At 35.6% G+C, this 21,829-nt stretch overlaps 6 protein-coding genes across 11 annotated transcripts; 3 read left to right on the top strand and 3 right to left on the bottom strand.

The window, feature by feature from the left end:
• Positions 1–8: 8 nt before the first annotated feature.
• Positions 9–1,696, top strand: Trmt61 (tRNA methyltransferase 61). Its single transcript, XM_081981371.1, has 4 exons — positions 9–105; positions 565–1,054; positions 1,108–1,254; positions 1,310–1,696. The coding sequence occupies exons 2-4, from the start codon at positions 571–573 to the stop codon at positions 1,624–1,626; spliced, it is 948 nt and encodes a 315-aa protein (XP_081837497.1). The 5' UTR covers positions 9–105; positions 565–570; the 3' UTR covers positions 1,627–1,696.
• LOC145730256 (UPF0415 protein C7orf25 homolog) lies at positions 1,613–3,651 on the bottom strand. Of its 2 annotated transcripts, XM_081981367.1 has the most exons (6): positions 3,520–3,651; positions 3,251–3,451; positions 2,632–2,952; positions 2,202–2,574; positions 1,826–2,148; positions 1,613–1,772 (listed from the first exon to the last, which is right to left on the bottom strand). In XM_081981367.1, exons 2-6 carry the CDS (start codon positions 3,416–3,418, stop codon positions 1,680–1,682), a joined length of 1,278 nt encoding a protein of 425 aa, XP_081837493.1. In that variant the 5' UTR covers positions 3,419–3,451; positions 3,520–3,651; the 3' UTR covers positions 1,613–1,679. The 2 variants fall into 2 exon arrangements, with proteins under 2 accessions (XP_081837493.1, XP_081837492.1); XM_081981366.1 differs by lacking the exon at positions 3,520–3,651 and having other exon boundaries at positions 3,251–3,501.
• A 123-nt stretch (positions 3,652–3,774) lies between these two features.
• Positions 3,775–9,677, top strand: Nt5b (5' nucleotidase B). 4 transcript variants are annotated; one of them, XM_081981351.1, is made up of 12 exons: positions 3,775–3,950; positions 6,194–6,267; positions 6,318–6,435; positions 6,491–6,586; positions 6,638–6,842; positions 7,525–7,743; positions 7,798–8,011; positions 8,067–8,250; positions 8,312–8,459; positions 8,514–8,699; positions 8,844–8,906; positions 9,010–9,677. In XM_081981351.1, exons 1-12 carry the CDS (start codon positions 3,886–3,888, stop codon positions 9,145–9,147), a joined length of 1,710 nt encoding a protein of 569 aa, XP_081837477.1. In that variant the 5' UTR covers positions 3,775–3,885; the 3' UTR covers positions 9,148–9,677. The 4 variants fall into 4 exon arrangements, with proteins under 4 accessions (XP_081837477.1, XP_081837474.1, XP_081837476.1 ...); XM_081981348.1 differs by lacking the exon at positions 3,775–3,950 and adding an exon at positions 4,258–4,500; XM_081981352.1 differs by lacking the exon at positions 3,775–3,950 and adding an exon at positions 5,469–5,777.
• A 1,103-nt stretch (positions 9,678–10,780) lies between these two features.
• drosha (ribonuclease 3 drosha) lies at positions 10,781–18,027 on the bottom strand. Its single transcript, XM_081981341.1, has 15 exons — positions 17,889–18,027; positions 17,455–17,777; positions 17,011–17,185; positions 15,269–16,775; positions 14,716–14,910; positions 13,681–13,950; positions 13,446–13,623; positions 13,159–13,390; positions 12,494–12,790; positions 12,258–12,419; positions 12,047–12,207; positions 11,846–11,991; positions 11,583–11,790; positions 11,286–11,497; positions 10,781–11,223 (listed from the first exon to the last, which is right to left on the bottom strand). Exons 2-15 carry the CDS (start codon positions 17,649–17,651, stop codon positions 11,138–11,140), a joined length of 4,026 nt encoding a protein of 1,341 aa, XP_081837467.1. The 5' UTR covers positions 17,652–17,777; positions 17,889–18,027; the 3' UTR covers positions 10,781–11,137.
• Positions 18,028–18,085: 58 nt separating this feature from the next.
• Positions 18,086–19,084, top strand: cyp33 (peptidylprolyl isomerase cyclophilin-33). The gene has a single exon (XM_081981372.1). It carries the CDS (start codon positions 18,158–18,160, stop codon positions 19,058–19,060), a length of 903 nt encoding a protein of 300 aa, XP_081837498.1. The 5' UTR covers positions 18,086–18,157; the 3' UTR covers positions 19,061–19,084.
• Positions 19,085–19,168: 84 nt separating this feature from the next.
• LOC145730258 (methionine aminopeptidase 1) lies at positions 19,169–21,319 on the bottom strand. Of its 2 annotated transcripts, none has more exons than XM_081981368.1 (4): positions 21,007–21,319; positions 20,533–20,748; positions 19,635–20,153; positions 19,169–19,584 (listed from the first exon to the last, which is right to left on the bottom strand). In XM_081981368.1, the coding sequence occupies exons 1-4, from the start codon at positions 21,164–21,166 to the stop codon at positions 19,352–19,354; spliced, it is 1,128 nt and encodes a 375-aa protein (XP_081837494.1). In that variant the 5' UTR covers positions 21,167–21,319; the 3' UTR covers positions 19,169–19,351. The 2 variants fall into 2 exon arrangements, with proteins under 2 accessions (XP_081837494.1, XP_081837495.1); XM_081981369.1 differs by having other exon boundaries at positions 20,878–21,013.
• Between the last annotated feature and the right edge of the window lie 510 nt (positions 21,320–21,829).

Genomic DNA, 21,829 nt, shown 5'->3' with positions numbered 1-21,829 from the left:
CAAGCACGTGAACGACAGTGACAGTTGAGTGAGCCGTTGACGTTAAATGTAAGGTTAAAGTATTTGTTGATAAACACGCAGTTTAACCAACAACTTTGTGTAACAGTTCGATTTTCAACTTGAAACGTACCGCACGTCTGTTTCGTGGGCGCCATTTTGTGTCGCTAAGAAACCACGTTTCTTGAAACGGTGTTCTGAGAAATTTGAAGTTGACGACCGAACTCCGCAGCCGGTCGAGTGGAGATGGTGGGAGCTCTGGGTGGAAAAGTCGATTCCTAAAAGTCTACGGGGAATTGTCTTGTGCGGTGCACTTCCAAAGGGCGGAAAGGGTGAAAACCTAGGAGAAGACCACGTGGATGTGACAGTGACGGTTATAGTTTCCACGAGGAAGGACTACATCTTTTGCTCGGATCGTGCCTTTAAGCGATTTTTTAGAACTTTTAGTAGCTATCTGGGGCTCAGGGGCACAAGCCCGACTATCTGAGCCTCTTTCGTATCGAGCTGGCAGAATACCCTAGTTGGTAACGCCATTAAACAGAGCAAAAAAAAAAACTTTGTGTAAAGTAAAAAATGAGTTTTAACAATTACCAGACAATAATAAAGGAAGGCGACACTGTCGTCCTATACTTAACTATAACGCAAATTTATAACGTGAAGGCGCAAGCCAAAATACTGAACAAGAAAGGTACGGAAGTGGACAACACCTTTCAAACTCCGTTCGGAGCCCTTAAATGCGGAGAACTCATAGGACAATCATATGGAACGAAAATATCGCTTAGTAAAGGTTGGGGCTATATTTTGCAACCGACACCGGAACTTTGGACTGTAACCTTACCTCATAGGACCCAAATTATTTATACCCCAGACATCAGCATGATTTTGCTACAGTTGGAAATATGTCCTGGTAGTGTAGTGCTTGAGAGTGGCACGGGTAGTGGTTCGCTGTCACATGCATTAATTAGGGCTGTTAAACCACATGGACACTTGTACACCTTTGATTTTCATCAAGTGAGGAGTACCACAGCTCAAGTAGAGTTTGAGGAGCATGGTTTAGGTAAAAAATATCAGTAATGATCATTTAAGTGTGTTATAAAGTTTGATTTTTAGGAGAATATGTCACAGTAAGGCATAGAGACGTTTGTGAAAATGGTTTTGGTGAAGATTTAACTGGTAAAGCTGATGCAGTGTTCTTAGACTTACCTCATCCATGGACAGCAGTGCCACATGCAGTTAAAGCTTTAAAGACTTACGGTGGTTAGTACACTTTCAATTAACTTAAGACTTAGTGTTATGGTTTGAAATTTTTCAGGAAGAATTTGCTCTTTTTCACCTTGCATAGAGCAAGTCCAGAAAACTTGCCTGGAACTAAGTAAATTAGGGTTTAATGAAATAGAAACCATGGAAATCCTGCAAACCCAGTATAATGTTCAAACAAAACATATACCCATATTAGACTTAGAATTTTTGAAGACATCTAAAGTGGAAAATTCCGAAAAAAAAGACAAGGAAGTGCAGAAAACTGTAACTGCAGTACCACCTGCACAACAACCAGGCCATACTGGTTATCTGACATTTGCTACTTTATACCCAATATGGGCCAGAAAAACTAGCATTGAAAATAACTAAAACTCCATATAATCACTCTAATTTATGAGAAAACAATTTAGCTATAATAAACATCAACAATTCCTGTGAAGTGGTTTGGCTTTCAATATTTCCTTTTGTTCTGTTAAGGCGCGCGACTCGTGAACAAACACCACAAAGTTGATATTCTGAAACAGTTAATTTTCCACACTTGTAGTTTTCACCTAAATCTATTTCATACCTGTTGCCTTGCCGCTCTAACAAATCCATCATTGCTCGTTACTGTTATAGCATGTATGCGATCGCCAAACATAAAAATTGTCAAAGACCTTTGACGAATTTTTCCTCCCACAGTAAGGGATTTATCGCAGGTCAACTGAACCTGATTAAAAATGTCGCTATTTTCCGTATCTTCGGCCGTATCCTTGAACGTGGCATTATCCGGCAACACCCTAACTCTTTTCATAAATTCAAGGGCCCGAATTTTTTCAGTAGGGCCTCCCACTGTTTTTACAATGTTGTCAAAACTTTCTTTGGCAGTTTGGCAACAGTACAGAGTTCTACCTAAGTTTTGAGTAATTTTAAGTCAAAAAGGTTGTTAAATCAACGCAACATACCCTCAAAAAACTGATCCAATATGGGTTTTACAGGTCGTTGCCGTTCCCATTCTGCTTGCTGTTTCAAAACGGGAACATCAAAATCGTAAATATAAGCGCTTCCATTAGCCACTGAACAACAGTAAGCCAGCATGGCAGAAACATCCAAATTAATTTTTTTAATTTTATCTATGTGTTGGGTGGTTAACTCTAGTTGTGGATGGTGACTAGGTGAAGTTACAATTTCTAAGTCTGAGCTTTCAGTTTCACTATCAGAGTCACTTTCTACAGATATGTCATAAGAATCTATACGGTTCCCTTGAACAATTATTCCTTGTTTTTCCAGCCTGCTGGCTAAATTAATACCAATTCCATTGGTAAAAACAAATACTATCTACAATGTGTTTCATAATGTTTTACAAGAAAAGTTCAGTTTAAGTTGAATTTACACCTTTGGGGTTTGAAATAGGCATGGATGCAGTTTGGCACATTCCAAATATTCATCAGCTTGATCCACAATACTCCGAACACCATAACTAGCATTACCCATATAAACTTGACTCAAGGATTTGGGATTACGTGCCACCACTTTAATCCAAGTGAGGCCACTATCACAGATGATATCCACTGTTATTTTCCTATCTTCTAAATTGAAAATTCTATTGACACTATGACAGTTTTCCACCGTTTTTAATGTGTCCACTAATGCAGAAAAGTGGGTCAAGTTTGAACATTGTAAATGTTCTTTTTTTAAGTTTTTATTTTTGTACACCTGTAACAAAATTATGAGGTCAACAGTTGAATTCAATTATAGTTTATTGGACTATAGAATATGGTATTTCAAAAAGGTTATAAAGAACCTTTATTTGGACAATTTGGTCTGAGGACTGTGCTGTAGGTCTTTCTATATAAGAGAAGCCAAGTAACACTCAAAATAGTTTTCAACAGACCAGACAACCAAAAACACCAACATACTCAAAAGGAACATTGTCTTTAAGATTCATTCAAAAGTATTGGATAGTTTAGGCCAGTTTACAATTATTTTGAGTAGTTAACGCTATAAACAGTACCTTTCGTAAAAACTTTAGTTCCTGGTTGATTTTTCTACTGAGTTTTGGTAAACCATCAATATCTCCATGTCCATCAATGTACCTTTTGAGATCTTCTCCAAATTTTATTTTCTGCTCCGCTAATAAGTAGACATCGTCGGTGTCTTCTTCAGAATCGCTGTTTTTCATTGTGCAGAAAAATTATCCCATTCAAACAAAATCCTGTGCAAAACAAAACATCTGTTTGGCTCAAACAAACCATAAAAACAAAAACTTTTACTTGTACTAACCTAATTCTTCTTTTTTTATTAAGTAAGTGTGTTCTGCAGGTTGCCTATTCGTATCTGTCAATGTCATAAATTCCTTGTTTGTTTTGCTCTCTAAAAAAGTTTTAAGGAATTTTTTTAGAAATTCAAATTCACTACTAAACCAGTCATTTGTAGAAACAAACTCGCATTGACTACTTAACTAGTCAGTCACACTCTAAATAAAGCAATAAAGAAACTTTCTTATTTATGCGGTACATTTTTTTAGTCTTGAAGGTTGTGGTGGTATGTGATTCAAGTTCTATTCTTGGCTTTTCCAGTTTATTTTTAAAATAAATTTATCCTTGCCTGTGGACCTAGTTTTTCTCCAGTTTTAAAGCAATCTTTACCATGTCTGGAAATACCGATACACGAGATGCAATTGGAAGAAAATGGTACAGGAAAACTACTCAAAGGTAAATTCAATTTTTAGATAGTAGTTAGGTAGGAGTGTTTAAAATAAACTTCAGTCTTATCTTATGTTGTTTAAGATTTGTTTTACACTAAACACTACGGTAAATGTTGTAAGTATTGTTTATGTGAGAAGGGATCTGTTGCAATACTTTGACCCCCTAATGAGAGGAAAAACATTAGTGGATAACTGAGTAAAAACAACTATAAATGTTAAATCTACATTTCTACAGATACAAAGTCCAAAAGCTTTACCATTCAAACCTAAACCATACAATCTCCTGAATTTGACAAAATATTTATTAGATATTGGATTGTATGTGTGAACTGATTAGGTCTAAATATAAAGGTCAGGTAGCTTGTTATTCAGTGTTTGTCAAGAAATAGTGATAGAAACAAGATGAAGGAAAGTTTAAAAAGTATTATGGGGGTTTTTCCCAACTTGGAAGTGTTAAATACTTCAAGCACTGACACTATGAGGAGCAGGGCCTATAGTGCTGTTGACATGGAGTACTTTAATGATGGTCATGAATCTTCCAGAATTGCTCAACAAAGGTATGAAAGTATTTCAAAGATTCACTATTAGAGGTCCAAGACCCCCATCTGGTAAAAACTTTAATTGCTGACTTGATTTATGATATTTAAAGTTATCTTTACAACACCTATTAGAAACCAATTAAAATATAAAACCACACATTAATAAAGTGATTAATTAGGTTTTTAATAGTCCTGGCTAATCTAGCTATGCCATATAAAGAATGGATGACCACAAAGTACTAATTTGCATAAAATAGACACATTCACCCAACTTAGTCTACTCAAGCCATGTAGTTCCTAAAATAGGTCAGATGTAGTAAAAATCACAGTCACCCTATAGGCGGATCAATTTTTGGACCAACTCCAGACACATTAATTACGTTCTAGGATTTGGAATTTTTTACAAAGTAAAAATTTGTAATGTGTCCTAGTTACTAAAGTTGAATAATATAGGTACACAGTGTTCAATTAACTGTGTAGGTGTGGCATTATTTAGAGTGTACTTTAATTAAAATATGGTGTAGGTTGAATTATCTGAAAGTTATTTATACAGGTACTTTCCAGGTTTATCATGATGTATTATAGTTTGAGAGTTCCTATAATCTCAAAGGATTTTTGTCTGATATTCGGTTGATTTGTGACCTGTCTCCTGATTATTAACAAACTTATCAGCAGCCAGCTGCTATCTACTGTAATGTGGGTAGGTAATTAGGAACAAATCATATCTTCATACAGGGTGTCTCAATCAATGAAAAGTTTTTGCTTATTGAATCCCCTTAATGCTTGCTAAATTAAACACTCTGTGATAAACTTATTTGTTTAAAAGATAAGCCAGTAATAATGGAGTGACAAATTTAAATTAAATTATCCTACTAGCTTAAACGTTTGCACAATATAGTGGACCCCATCATGATAATAAATTTTAGAGTCCAAACCACTCTCTTTTCCACTTCATTCATTCAATGCATTTCATTATAGCAGTTGGCGTCGATGCGGACGTTTGATTACACACAATAATATAGTTGGAGCGTAAATTACATGACCCAAGTGCGTTGTCGTTTTTTAATGTGTACTCACCAGTCTAGATTCCTGTCTCTGTACGTATAAACATTTGATCTGAACGTGACGGAAGTTTAAATAAGACATATTTATCAGTGTAGTGGCGCGGATGTATTTAACTTTTAATTAAAAGAACATTGTCAAGGTGTTTTCTTTGTGTTTTGTTAAGTGACGATGCGCTTTTTGGATGAAAACGGTTGTCTTCCCTTGGAACCTAGGGATGTACCACAAAATGAGTAAGTTTAGTTGAGTAGCACTGTTTGTGCTTTAACAGCTGATTTCACTCTCATCTTGCTTTGTTTGGTTTAGTTTACCCAGAAACGTGGTTAAATACAAGGATTATCCTTCTAAAATTGTTTACGTTCGTTTCAGTAAGCAAAAATTCTCGTTGTAAACAGTTGAAAGTAAAAAGTAGTTCTTTATGCTTAAAAAGTACAGTAGAGCGCATCTCTACTTTGTGTGGTAATTAGCATATTTAATAACAGTTTGGAACAGGTTTGAAAACGAACTTAGTGTTACACAAGAACTATTGACCTATTTTTTATCGAAAATTTGAACACAAATCTAATTGATAGTTGATAGGAATTTTTTTACAACTCTCTCTGCCACTAATATCCTTTCCCTTGTATTACTCTTTGTAATTTTTTTCCAGAATTTTTGTTAACAGAAGTCTTCACTTGGAAAATATTAAATTCTATGGATTTGACATGGACTATACCCTTGCTGGTAAGTTTTAACCCTCTGGGTGTTATAAAATTGTATGTGGCTGGTTTTAGAGTATAAATCACCCCATTACGAAAAGTTGGGTTTTGACCTGGTAAAAAAACATATGGTGTCTATTGGATATCCTCAAGAGATTTTAGAGTTTGAGTATGATCCCACATTTGCTGTAAGGTATCTACTGATTTTGATTAGGTATTTTGAGGAAGTTTTAAATCTGACTTTTTAGAGGTTTATGGTTTGACACTCTTTATGGAAATTTACTGAAAATCGACGCTTACGGTAACATTTTGGTAGCCGTTCATGGATTCGAATTTTTAAAACAGTACGTGGTATTTTTGTTTTTTTTCAGTGTGAACTAATTTTCTATTTTTAGCTCGCGAATTTACGAACTCTACCCTAACAAATTTATCACCCTAGACGAGTCAAGGGTTTACGTGCTCAATACATTGTTCAATCTACCCGAAACTTACTTACTGGCTTGCCTCATAGACTTCTTTACTAACTCACCAAATTACTCCAAAACCGACACAGGGGTGATATGTGGCGAACTTTTAATGTCTTACCAATCTATTTTTCAGGTAAGGTACTAATTCACACTTTTAAATAATGCTTAGGATTAGCAACTAATTAAGCATGGATTTGTTTTTATTCAAGCTTGAAATCAATTTGTAATGAGTAATTTATATAGATGCTTGATTAATATTAGTTCAAGGTCAGTGTTGCAATATTTTCAAGTTTTGCTAAACATTATGGCGGAATAAATTTCGACTATTGTAGGCCATAATGCTTATACAAAAATTAAGACAATAAACTTTAAAAAAAAAACTACTCACTACCACACAATTAACAATTTGCACCGAAATAAAATATGAACACCATAACTCACCTCAGTGATATACATAATTCATGTTTTACATGGCAATGATACCTAAATGGCTAACAAATTACTTGATTTGTTCGCAGTGTCAGAAGCAACAAATAAATAATTGTTATACAGGTAGGGAAATTTCAAAATTATTCATAGGAACTCAGTGGTAAAGAGAGAAGCGTTACAAGTCAATGGACTGAAGAACTTTGTGACAGTCTGCTAAAACAAATGGGACATCTTTCACAGTGTGATTGGTCAAAAAAAAGCAGCTTGTTATTGATCAATCACAAAAAATATCAAGTAACATGATTATAATTGATTTGATGTATAATTTTGAAATTTCTACACCTCTGTATATGGTCATAATTTCCTTCCTAACTATCTTTTTTCAGGATATACGAAACGCTGTGGACTTTGTACATTTGCGGGGTGAATTAAAGCAGCGTACCATCGAAAATTTGGAAAAGTACGTAAAAAAAGACGAAAGATTGCCCACTTTTTTGGCAAGACTGAGAGAGAGCGGGGCCAAAACCTTCCTTCTCACTAACAGCGACTACAATTTCACCAATAAAATTATGACCTACTTGTTTGATTTTCCTCATGGGGCCAAAGTGAGTTTGGTTTCTGCTTTATTGTAACTCTTGTAAAGTTGATTTTATCGCCAGCCTGAGGAACCGCATCGAAGTTGGCAAACCTACTTCGATATTGTGGTGGTGGACGCCTGTAAACCGTTGTTTTTCGCCGAGGGTACGATTTTAAGGCAAGTGGACACCAGCACAGGAGCGTTAAGGCTCGGAATACATACGGGGCCGTTTCAAAAAGACCACGTTTATTCTGGAGGGTCTTGTGATGTTTTTACCAAATTTATTGGGGCTAAAGGTACAAATGATGTGTGAAATCAAACTATTAACGATTAAAAATTGAAATGTTTCAGGAAAGGATGTTTTGTACGTGGGTGACCACATTTTTGGTGATATTTTAAAAAGCAAAAAAATTAGAGGGTGGAGGACGTTCCTAATCGTGCCTGAACTGATGAAGGAATTGCACGTGTGGACTGATAAGTGTCAATTATTTAATGAATTACAGAATTTAGATGTAAAATTAGGTGAAATGTACAAGTAAGACAGCTAGTTACACCTAAAAGTTGATTACTAAATTCGTTTTACTGACTTTTTAAAGAAACTTGGACAGTAGCACAAAAGAGAAACCGGACATTTCCAAATTGCGTAGCGCAATCAGAGATGTGACCCATAAAATGGACATGTCCTACGGTATGATGGGCAGCTTATTTCGATCTGGATCTAGGCAAACGTTTTTCGCTTCTCAAGTACGTTTTTTAAACTTTTATTTCTCACTGAATTTAAAATATGTAATTCTGTAGGTTGTGAGGTACGCTGATTTGTACGCCGCCACCCATTTGAACTTGCTTTATTATCCATTTTCGTACATGTTTCGGGCTCCGGCAATGTTGTTACCGCACGAATCTACTGTGGGTCACGAACAACATTTTGCCGCCGAAGTAGTACCCGAATCGGACGATTTAGAAGAGGAAAAACGTCAAACCAGAGTGAGTTTTATTAATTTTAGTACAAAAGTGTTATGGCAGTTATTTGCTTGAACTGAGCGTTTGTTTAATTTTTTTTTTGCAGATTGTCTTTCCATATTACATCATCAAATAATATAGTTAGTTCACAAACCTATTTTATTTCAGGAGCCTGAACGGGACTTAGTACGTTTTATTGTTTTGGAGACTTTTCATCATGAACCTGGATTGGTAGGATTCCACATTTTATATTTGTCTTTTTTCCGTGTCTTTTTATGGCGGGCAAATTTTTAACGCGTTTATACAAGAAGCCTCAATGGCGATTTTGTTTTAGGTTTTGGAGAGATCTCAAAGTCAAATTCCTCATATCCGGCCTGAAACTCCTCAAACCGTGACGCACACTCACGACGAAGACTTTAGTGACGAGGACAGTGACGAAAAAAACAAATCAAACAGCAGCGATAAAAAATAATATAGTTTTTTCCAACAAAAGTATAGTTGTAAGATTTTTCCTGCCTACAAAACCAGTAGAGTGTGCGAGATGTTCTTCTAGTGCGTTGTTCTTATTAAAACCGAATATAATATTTAGACTGTTGCCTTTGACCTTTTAGGTTTAGATAATAAAGGTTATTGTAAGTCTGAGAAAATCACAAGAAATACATTTATCATCGTTTAATTCTCGTTTTTCAATGCGTGTGTTGCAAATTATTGTAATCAGAAATAACAACTTGCTCAAACTTGTTAATAACTGTAATAATACAAATAAATGTCGGCGCTGTATTTTTTGGTAAAGGGTTTAGGTATACGCACATCGAAAAAAATCTAAATCGTTACGGTTGTGTAGAATATTACTTATATCAGTTATATGTCATTTTAAACATGCATGAGTCGTTTTTAAAACTATTAAGTTAAAAAATGTATTTTTAGTTTTAGCCGTTCTTTTTTTATTTCAAAGTTTATTTGTGTTGAAAATGTTCAATAAAGTATGGTAATAATAAATGATATAGTGTTTATTAATTTTTCATATTATTAAAAAAAAATTGTCATAATAACTTCTGTTCAAAATACTGTGATTGCAATACTCGCAAATAATAGTTTTTTATACAACAGGAGACTTAAACCATTTTTTATTCACGAAAAGAACAATTATTCGAGTGAATAAACAGGTTTAAATCACGTTTCAATATTTTACTAAATTTCGGCGTTTTACATATTAAAAAAAAAATAAAATTACAGTTCTATTAAATTGGCACCGCGCCCCGAAGATGACATTGTTGTTTGTTGTAAGCGTTGAATAATTGACTAATAATAGAACCTGAGAGCAGAGGCAGACCAAAGATCTCTTCGGCAATTTTAACAGAGCAAGATCGGAGACACTGATTAACCTCAGTAAAATTAGTCTCAAGGCATTAACAGGGTTTCTAACGGGTCAATGTCGACTCAAAAAACACCTAATGAAGCTAGGCCTAGAAGAGGACAATACCTGCAGGTTCTGCGGAGAAGAACCAGAAACACCCCACCACATCTTGCTGGAGTGTTATGCTTAAACACACTGGGATTATACCAGCTGGCTGTGGAAGAAATACCTTGAACAGACCCACTCAAATTCAACTAAATCTTGAGGGGCTGCTATGAACAGGGAAACCTTGAGATAGCAGAAGGAGATGGGGTACAATAGATCTAATCAGGTCACAGTACATCTGTCACCATCCACACCTACCATTACCATTAATAGAACGAAATTTAATAAAAAATAATACACAAATTTTTTATTGCATTCACCATGTGTCAAGATTTCTGCTTTGTTAATAAAACTATTCCTGGTTATACAACAAAACTGATAATCGGTTTTGTAGTAGCGAATGAACCACTTTAGGATCTTGAAGTACCTGAATCTCTTCTTTAGAATACATTTTGAAAAAAGTTGAATTTTCTGCATCTTATTGCATTCTCCAAGTGGAACTCACAAAACAACATAAAATTCCATTGTTAGATCTAATCTTGAGTCTTGGAAATATGGTATAAATGTAGCTTCAGGGAGGTCCAACCAATTCAGCAAAATTTATTAGTCTATGAGAAAGGTTAATAACATCAAACCTACATCAATAATAATTATCCTTACATTTTATTACCCAATTACATACATTGTTCCACAATTACATATATTTAAATTACTAGAAGTTTGAATTAGTGCTTAAATAACCAAATTTTTTGCAATATTATAGGTTTGTCACTAGGTGATTATCAATTCCCATTTTCACTCAACAATACACTGGAACAATAACTCCAAAAAATAAAATCATAAATAATGCTTTCTCTAACAAAAAAAAAAAGTCAAAATAAAAAGTTATATAAACTCCATTAATTCCAAATTACACAATTAATTTCCATTTAGTTGCTAACTAGTAAATAATTAAAAAAGTACGTGTATATTTTATTATTACGCTAATAATTACTACTTCCTAATAGTTCATTTTAATTGTGAAAGTAAGCTCTCCTATAATACCATGGTTAATAAACTGTGTAAAGAAATCATTATAGCTATCACCTAGAATTTATCATAATGACTTGAATTATCCAACGTTATTAGCTAAATTTCGCTGTTTTTACCATGTTTTTCTAAAGCGCTAGTGCAAGATTCGAATAGTGTGTCCCCTCTTCCAACTAATTGGCTAAAATCCGTTTTAAATGTAGCCGATCCCTGACTTAATAAGCTGTCGGACTTTTTAAAGCTTTTCCTTTCAGACACTGAAGTATCTGAAACACCTTTATCGCTATCGCTACGTGATGATCCGCGATCTGCGGAGTCCTTATATGAACATCTGAAAATAGGTTTCAGAATAATTTAAAATCATTTTTTGACAACTCAAATGAGAGAATATTTAAAAAATTATAAAAATAGCTTACTTAGATTTCTTTTCCGATTTGCTATCCTTTCGTTTATGCTTTTCTTTTTTTGGTTCCGGACTTTCAGACTTGAAACGCCTCCGGGAATAACTTTCCGGTGATTTAGTGTCACGGTCGTAATGAGAGTTTTTGGAATGTTTGTTTTTCCTTTGACGTTTCATACTTTTAACTATAACCCGTTTTTGATGGTCTAATTGAGGAAAAAGATCTGAAAACACAACGCATTGAAATGGTTATTATAATGTGGGGATCGTAGAGATTACCTTGAGATATTTCTAAAGCTTTTTTCGCCGCATTCATTTCCGCTTGCTGTATACTGTGACCCATAGCGCTGGCTAATCTTTTACCTCTGAAGTACACGGCCACAGTGTAAACTCTAGTGTTGGTTGGTCCTTTGCATTCAATCACCCTAAAAATTCGCAGAAAAACATTTTAAATCCAGAAATTTTTAATCTGAATCTCACTTGTAAACTGGTATATCAGGTTCACCCCCGTCCATAGTTCTTAAAGTCAGACAGCACTGTTGCAGCTTAGATTTTGGATCATTCCAGTCTTGATTCATAATGAAATCTTGCAAACGCGGAAACAAAGTAACCTGGCAAAACACTTCGCAGTGTTCCATACCCTATAAAATCACATTACAATTTATTCTAACAAAAATTTACAATTACCCACCTGATCAACGTATAAAGCTCCAACAAAAGCTTCTAAAAGGTCGGCCCGATCTTTAGTTTTCAGCTCCGGCTTAGGATTGCTGTAAAGCGCATATTGGGCCATGCCCAAATCATCACAAACTACAGCTTGAGTTCGATTATTGACTAGTGAACTTCTCAGCAACTAAATCAGAAGTACAAGACCATATTTAGTAGTAATTAACTAATGATAAGAAGGCAGTACTCTGCAATACTTACGGACAAATGACCTTCGTGATGTTCAGGAAAAAACCGGTACAGATACTCAGAGGCGATCAATTGCAGAACAGTATCGCCCAAAAATTCCAAACGTTGATTCGAGCCCATAGTTAAATTCGTATAGCCGACACTGCGATCCGTAAAAGCTCTGGCCAGCAAACGAATGTGATTGAACTCCACGTTGATGCTCTTCTCGAATTCGGTCAGTTTATTCAAAATGTCGAATTTTTGTATCCAATGACGATCTCCGGTTGGTTCTTGTTCTTGTAATGGGTGCGGCGGTAAGTTTACCCAAACCTAAAAATATCGAATTGTTGTCTTGTTACGAAAGTGATCAAATTAACCAAACTTTTGATTTTATTGTGGTAATTAAGCGTTATAAGGTCCTAAGCAGTGTTAAACGTTCTTTAGACTAAATCTTTAGTCTTTGCCGAAAATAATTCTCAACTAAACTAAAAATATGAAAATTTCTGAAACTGATTGACCTTTCTGAACCTAAACCCACCCGCATATTTGGTATATTATAGTGACGTATACATGGTTGGCTTTAATGGAAACGCACGCGTACATTGCTACATTTATTCAATGTTACTCATGCTTTTCGGTGAAAAGCTCAGCCATTTCGTGACAGTCTCGGTCACCGTGTAACATGGTTAGAAACTCACCTTAAGCAGATCGGGTTCATTTCTGAATAACGTATTAGAAAATACCCGATCGGCCACATCGATCCCTCCATCCAGAAACAAAGCGCCCATTAAAGCTTCGAAACAATTGGCCATGGCGTGTTTCAGCTCCAGATCGTGACACAGATCGGAACCGTGGGCGTACAGCATGAATTGATCAAGCTGCAACACCCTGGCTAACAGTGCCAAGTGCTGGTTTTGAACTATGGCAGCTCTAAAACAGATTACTCCGTTCGTTTTGAGTTAATTACCAAATGTGCAATTATTACCTGTAAGTGGCTAAGCCTCCTTCTTCCAACTCAGGAAAAGAGAAAAACAAGTGAATGGAGGATAGGAATTCAACTACCGCATCCCCAAGAAACTCCAACCGTTCATTGTGTGTGATATTTGATTCGGTTTCTTCTTGTTTACCGAAACGAGACATGATGTTGATCAAAGTATTTATACCTGCAACAATTAAAGGTGCAATGATTGTTTTTTTGAATAAGACGATTTTTTTTAAACCTCTTTTCCGGGTGTTCATGTAATGGATTCTACGGTCACCGTATTCCGGCTGTCTGATTCCGCAATTAGTCAAACTGTTACGCGCATGATCTGGATTTGTGCCAAAATTTTCTCTGTACGACGGGTGGGTCAGGGCCAATTGGAGCAAAGCGCGATTGTGGAATTTGTAACCCAAGGACTGCTCGAGCAGGTTCAGGGAATTGTGGAACCTCAAATGACACACCAGTACCGGCATAAGCATCGCGTGTTGTACTATATCGCACATGATTCCTAGAAATAACAACTTAGAAGTCAACTAGAAAACTGAAGATATTTTATTAAAACGCATAACTAAACAGACCAGGGGCTTGCAAACCGTCGTCTTCTAAAATTCGAATGTTTGTGTCAACATTGTGTCAATAAGGTTGGGTTGAGGACCAATTGATTGTGTTTGCATCCCCCTTTCTTTGTTTTTGAGTTATTAATTAAATTGTTTTTGAGGTGTAAGCTGTTCATTATGGAATGGTTGTGTTATGGCTATTTGGGATCCATCAACACATCCCATCCTACTTCCTCCACAAAATTCATCAAAATTGGTAGAATGTTTGCAAGGAACTGAAAAATATTAATGGTCCAACACGAAAATAAGAAACTTAAAACTGAACAGTCAGAACTATAATAAATAAAACCAACAACAATAATGGCAACAAAACGGACTATTTTATAATGCAAACTTTGAAATCTACGATTAATTACTGAGAAAGAAAGTAAAAAACGTAAAACTATTCAAATTATTGTCATTGATACTTGTCATTAACCCTGAATACGACGAAACAAGTAAAAGCCCTAGATTTATTACTAGAAATTAGTCAATGTTGTGTCAGCAGAATGTGATAGAAAATAACTTAGAGAGTACCAACAATTAGTGGAAAGTTTCTTTCTTGTCTATTTCTATGACTTTTCTATTTCCTACATCGTTACGAAGTTCGCCTGGTGCTCCCTGCTTTCAATAATTATTGTCCAGATTTCCGTTTGTGCATTAAGACTTAAACATACCAGTTCTATAAAATCCTTCAGCCGAAACTGCTACGGTGACGTCCCGTTTCATCTGACCTTGAGTCCTCATTTCCTGCAGTTTGTTCTCTTTGGCCTCCAATTTGCGTTTGTCGTCAAAACTGGGCTTGGACATGTTAGCAATCAGATGCCGAAACTTAACGTATTCCCGCCAGGCTTTTTGATATTCCGGATTACCTAAAATTACCAAAAATACAATTATTTATTATAGCACTGGACTTAAATAATAAAAATGCTTATTCAACAGATTTAACTAATGTTATAGAATGGAGTAGTAATACTGTCGTTGCAAAAACAGGAAGATAAAATAGAAAATGTTTATAAATATTTTCTGATAAAAGTCTTCAGCTCAACAATTATTATAGAATGACAGTCACATTGCGTATATCAGTGCAACGCCAGTGTAGTCTTAAGACAAAGTACCACAAAACCAAATAAAATACACCTAGTAAGTACTAGTAGATTAAAACATTCATCAAAATACAATCTCATTACAGTGTGTATTACACCTACAAAAATAGTTGATTATTCTTACCCGCATAACTAAGTTGAGGAGGTCGAATTCCAAAATGTACAATTTCCGGAAATTTATAATCACCTTCTTTCTGCAAATCAATATTACGATCCAACTGATCCACCCGTACAGAACAAGGTTTCTTTCCCGGGTAAGTCACAATCATACCTTTCAACTCATCTGCAAAATTTTGCCATTCATATTGAGACATTTTGACCATGCACTCTAATTCGTCGCGTTGAATTAGAGGCACCGAACTCTCCAGCAAATATTTAACGACCTGCTGCATGCACAGCACTTCTTTACCGTCTCCCGGCAGTTCCCGCACAAAGCGAGGCATAAAATGGAATTGTGGGCAATGGTTGCTGTTTAAAGGAGTCACAATGTCCAGATCCACTAGTTCTAGCAGTTCTTTGAATAGAAATGTGGAGAACAAGTCCAGTTCCGCGACGCTAAAGTGTTCCGGAAACTTTTCCTCATAGTAGAGTATGGTGTACTCTATGTTGAACCTGATGACTTTACACGGAGGCAAATTGGGTAAAGGTGCGTGAGATAGAATTGAAAAACCTTCGAAAATGTACTCGTGCTCGTCGTGCTGAATAATCGTGGGGGCTTTAATCAAGAAATTTGTGGGTGGTGATATTATTATCCTGTAATGGTAAAGTTTATCAGCGTTATTGCTATAAATTGAACACTTTGGTACTGGAGTTTCACCCGGATAAATTCCATGTCTAATGCCCGATTTTCTGGACTTGTACGAACATTTACATAGAGGTCCGTCGTTCATTTCACCCGAATCGTTGTACCACATTTCTGAATCTAATCGATCGGGATGTTTCTGTTTACGCTGCAATTCTTCCATGCAATAGTCGGCCTCGTCTTCCGAAAAACTATCGTCCGATGAGTCCGAATCCGAACTGCTAATCTCTGTTTTGTGTTTGCACATGCGTTGATGTGTTTTCCTAGGTGGCGGTTCATATTTTGGTTTAGACATTCTAACTTTGGTCGCCTTATTAACCAGGACATCCTCAAAAGTGTTACACATATCAATTAAACTTTCAGTTCCATTAAGTATGTTGAAATTACTTTCCTCTCTTTTATAATAGAGTTCTGAGGGTGTAGACCGTGTCCAAATCTTCTTTTCCGCAGCTATTATATCTTCATTTCTTTTTACATACTCTTCTAACCGCTCACTGATTTTTTGCTGAGTGTTGCAATAGTTGTTCTTCCAGCGCTTTAAAATTGCATCTCTTTCACTCAGATTATCCAACTCTCTTTCTCTCTCACTCTTAAACCATTCCTTAGTAGAGCTTTTGTAACTGGAATGGCTACTCTTTGGGCTTCTGCTTCTATTTCTATTACTAGAGTTTCTATTATATCTTCTAGAAGGACTTCTGTAACCTCTATCAGTGCTTCTATAACTACTCCGTGAGTTGCTTCTACTTCTTCTTCTACTTTCACTCTTGATACTTCTGGCAGATCCACCTGAGTAGCAAGCAGATCCAGAAACTGATGGAGACCTTGAAGGCTGAAATTTACAAAATGAGGGATTTTACACAAAACATTTTTTTTAGGTCAAATTAGAGCTAGAGAGAGTTTGTAGTATTATTAGTAGTATAATGACGGTTTAGTGAAATTAATAGTTCAAATAAAAAAAGTTACAACCTTTCAAAAATTATATTTTTGCTCCAAAGTGCAATTTTATATACTAAGGAGCTTACAGGGAATGTCTAATCTAGAACAACATTATGTGATAAACTTACTTTTATGCTACCACTTTGCCTTTCATATTTGTTGTAAAATTTTTCTTCATTCTGCCCTAATTTTGGTACACTTTCTCCTTCCATACAACTTGGAGGTAAATCCATGGAATGCGCACTTAGTCCTCTGTTAAAAAAGTTTGGTGGTGGAACAGTAAATTGATATGGATTAGGAACACTAGAAAATGCCAATAATATGATTTTAATTGTTAGAATTTGTTATAACTAATCTTAAATAAGACAAGTTAAAATTATGTTTAGTTTGTAAAAGGTAAAGGTCTGTTAATGGCACAAGTTAGTGTTGTTTGAAGTTGTGTAATTTTTCAGGCTGTCTAATTTAATTTTCTTTTATCATAAAATAAAATGTTTCAAGTTATTACTCTGCTGCTGATTACAACCCAACATTAATTACCTTTATACTGTAAAATTTAAACTTCTGTTACTTACCAGTAATTGGGATAATAATTCAAATTAACATTAGAGGGGTACACATTACTTGGAGGGTATGGTAGTGAAGGTGGATTGGTTGCACTCCAAGAAGCATAATTCCACTGACTATAGCAGTATTCACCATATTGTGGTACATTTGGTGGTGTGATACTCCAAGAGGTATCCTTTGATGAGTGATCTTCTTGATTGTTCATTTTAATTATAATATTCCTCAATAATGTTTGTTACTATACTGGAATTATTGGTGATCATTATATCACAGATTTGCTAATAATTTGGTAAAATTCTCTTGGTTTCAGATCAACAGTCTTTTGAGAAGCCTGGAAACCACATTGTCATTATTGCCCTATCGATTTATGACGGTTTATATAAAATTATCAATATACAAAGCCAAGTTAAAATGTTTAGACGAAAGTGGAGTTTTTACTTACCTGCATTTTCTATTTCTTTTCACTTTTCATTCACAATTTTGGTTTCTAATGTACATTTTTTAAAATACTATAATTATTGACAACCTGAACCTATCTCTAGAAGTAGTAGCTTCTTCTCTTTTAAAAACTCGAGGGTAAAGCTGTCAGTTGACGTTTCAATTTGTAGAGAAGATTTACTAACCTAAAATGTTACTTAACCTAACCTCACTTATATAAAAACAATATTTTTGTATACATGTCTACTCAGTTAATACTAAAAAATACTTAAAATGAGTGAGTCAAATAAGAAAATTATTTACGTTGGGGGATTAGCGGAAGAAATAGACGAAAAAATCCTTCGAGCCGCTTTCATCCCTTTTGGCGACATAGTAGACGTTCAAATTCCACTTGATTACGAATCGGAGAAACACAGGGGATTTGCTTTTATCGAATTTGAATCAACCGAAGACGCCAACGCAGCCGTCGACAATATGAACGACGCTGAATTGTTTGGCCGAACGATAAGAGTCAATTTGGCCAAACCCCAGAAAATCAAAGAAGGGTCAACGCGTCCAGTTTGGTCTGATGATACATGGTTGCAGAAACATGCAGGTGAAACAATAAAGGACAAAATGGTTGATGTGGAAAAGGACAGTGAAACAAGTGAAACCACCACCACTGAAGTGCCACAGAAAGTAAAGAATCCTCAAGTGTATTTGGATATCAAAATTGGTAAAACAGAAATAGGTCGAATAACCATAATGCTCAGAGCAGACATAGTACCACTTACAGCAGAAAACTTTAGGGCTCTTTGTACCCATGAAAAAGGGTATGGTTTTCAGGGTAGTTCATTCCATAGAATCATTCCAGATTTTATGTGTCAAGGTGGAGATTTTACCAATCATAATGGTACAGGTGGTAAATCAATATATGGCAGGAAATTTGCTGATGAAAATTTTAAGTTGAGGCACACAGCTCCTGGCACATTGTCAATGGCTAATTCAGGACCTAACACTAATGGGTCACAATTCTTTATATGCACTGCCAAAACAGATTGGTTGGATAGTAAACATGTGGTTTTTGGGCATGTTATAAGTGGTATGGATGTGGTGAAAAGGATGGAAAGGTGTGGAACTAAAACAGGGAAACCTACTGATAAAGTTGTAATTGCAGCTTGTGGAGAAGTTCAGTAACTTGAAATAAAATTTTATATTATATTTTACTTTGTTTTCTTGTATGTATAAAATATTTGTAAAGTAAGTTTTGGAATATAGGTAATTTTATAAATAAAACTGGAAAAATTAGTGCAAAACAATAATTTATAAGGCTCATAAAAGTGAGTATAAATCAATTATAGTAGAACTTGCCCACTCAATAAAATATGAAAATTATAATAAATCAATAGCACACACTCTGATCCTAAGAAATGAAAAAAATATTCAGTTTTGCTACATCAGTGTTAGAACTCTGCTCACTTTTCGAATTTAGAATTTATCAAGAAAGTGGGGCTGGCCGTTTTTTTCCCGTCGTCTGGTAAGAATTTCACACCCATTTTCATTGACTAACAGTGTTTGTTCAAATTGGGCCGACCACTGACCATCAGCTGTGACTGCAGTCCATTTATCAGGCCACATAACATCTTTCCAAGTACCTAGTGATATCATAGGTTCTATGGTGAAACAGTGGCCAGGTTTCATAACCCCTATTGCACGATTCTCTGTAAAAAATAGGTGAAGATTCAATGATAATGGGCATAGGTAAACTTACTAGCATAATGGGGGACATTTGGTGCAGTATGAAACAGTCTATGGATGCCGTGACCGCAATAACTTTTAACCACCGCATACCCGTGCGATTGCGCATGTCTCTGAATAACATTTCCAATCTCCCTGTACTTCTCACCAGGTCTAACAATTTCTATAGCTTTTTGAAGACACTCGTGAGTCACCTTGACTAGATCTTTAACTTTATCACTGACGTTTCCCACCAGAAAGGTCTCATTTAAATCTCCATGAAACTCGCGATGATAGACAGTTATATCCACATTGCATATATCCCCATCTTCTAAAGGGCGCAAATCTGGGATGCCATGACATATGACCTCATTGACTGATGTACAACAAGAGGCGGGGAATTCGTAGTAGTTCAAAGGAGAGGGGTAACATTCCCGTTCGATGCAAGCCTCATGAACTACTCTATCTATTTCTTCAGTGGTTACGCCCACGTCACAGACACGAGCCGCTTCTTCTAGCACTTCGCGGCCTAGTTTGCAGGCTACTTTCATTCCTACAGTTAAAAAGTTATTCACATAAATTGTCATTTGTACTGAGTGGGCAAGACCCAAAGCCATTAATGTTAATTGACTAAAGTGCAGTACTATTAAATTAATTATTTTTTCACAGACAATAAGAAAATAAATGGCGTTTGACATTGAAACCCTAAAGAGCCTCCTGATGAAATTTAGGTCTAGTTGTACCCAGAGTAAGATTTTTTTATTTTGATATCTGGACATGTCTAGTTCTTAACCTTCTTTTTCAAGAATTTGTGTAGAGAGATTGATGACAGAAAAAAGGGTTTTGTCAAGTTAGATCATCATCTGCTGACTCCAAGGAGCTTCAACACCAATGCTATCAAAGTTTTTATTGATTTTATAATCAATGACTACCTTCTATTTCCTCATCATCTAAAACTTTGATGTGACCTGAACCCTTAACTGCTTGCTCACTCAAAGGAAACCCTTGAGGATGATCTGCATAATCAGGACGGCCTATATGTCCTGGCACTGTCCTTTTTGGGGTTTGTGGGAAAGGTCTCAATTTCCCGCTGAAATTGTAATAGGGCCAGGGACAGTAGGAGTCATCTTTCTTGTTGTTTTCCCCACCTGCACAGGATTGCATGGTTAGTTATAACTCACCCTTGCATACAGTAACAGCAAAAATCAAACAGCCATTAAGAAATCAATGTTAAAAGAAACTCAACAATGGATGATACAAATTATTATCTACTATACCTAAAAATGGTACATATTTATACCAATAGTATCTACATAAATTGAGCATTTTGTAGAGGTGTATTTATCTGACTAATGAGTGATTTTACATTTTGACTGCTTCCTGCATACATACCTAACCCTACTTACTAGCAAGAGCGTGAATTATTTTGTGGCTTTTCCAATTCGCCTTGAAACAGTCCTGAGAGCAGAAAAACGATCCTGGTATTCCCAGTTTTATGCACGTGGGACATTGCAATTTGGCGAGGTTTTCGCAACCGGTCGACTCGCACTTTTGCTCCGAGTCCATCACAAATTTTAATTAATTCAATTACAAGAACAAAAAAATCGTATTTTAAAAAACTGAGATTTTTGCAATTAAATATTTCTAGAACCGGATAAAAAGGATAAGCAAGCAAGCAACATTCAAGCTGATTCAAGTCAAAAAAAGTTTTGACACTTTGTTGACAGTGTAGTATGCTAACTTCAGGAATAACGAATAAATTAGGTTAGAATCTTCCTTAAAGTCTATCACCTGATCATTTGTTGCTAAGTACACCATAGATCATGTGATTGGCTAGAAATGCAATATTGGATTTAGGCAGAAGGAATTTCGATAAGTAGAACTCGGAATTTTTATTATACAGCTCTTTTATTGCAAAAAAATATAAACAAAATGCATTGTAACATATAGACTTTTGTATAAATGCACACTACTAAACTAAGTTAAATTAAATAGTTCAGTTGCCCCCACCAAAATACCAGCTTATTGTATCGCCATGTCATTCTGCAAATTAAAGTATTGTTATTAAATTTTTGCTGCTGAATCGGCCATGTATGTTGGAACCTTTTATTAATACGGTTTCATTGCATGTGCATAAAATTATCTACGCCTATGACTGTTGTAAACGCAGTGGCGTCGCATTATTCCAACAAAGTCAAAATACTATTTTTTGGATGAAACTAAAATTTT

The sequence above is a fragment of the Ips typographus genome, linkage group LG6 (assembly GCF_016097725.1).
Source record: "Ips typographus isolate SLU linkage group LG6, UJ_Ityp_2.0, whole genome shotgun sequence".
In the NCBI taxonomy this organism is placed as follows: Eukaryota; Metazoa; Arthropoda; class Insecta; order Coleoptera; family Curculionidae; genus Ips; species Ips typographus.
This window is presented reverse-complemented; position numbering and strand designations above follow the sequence as displayed.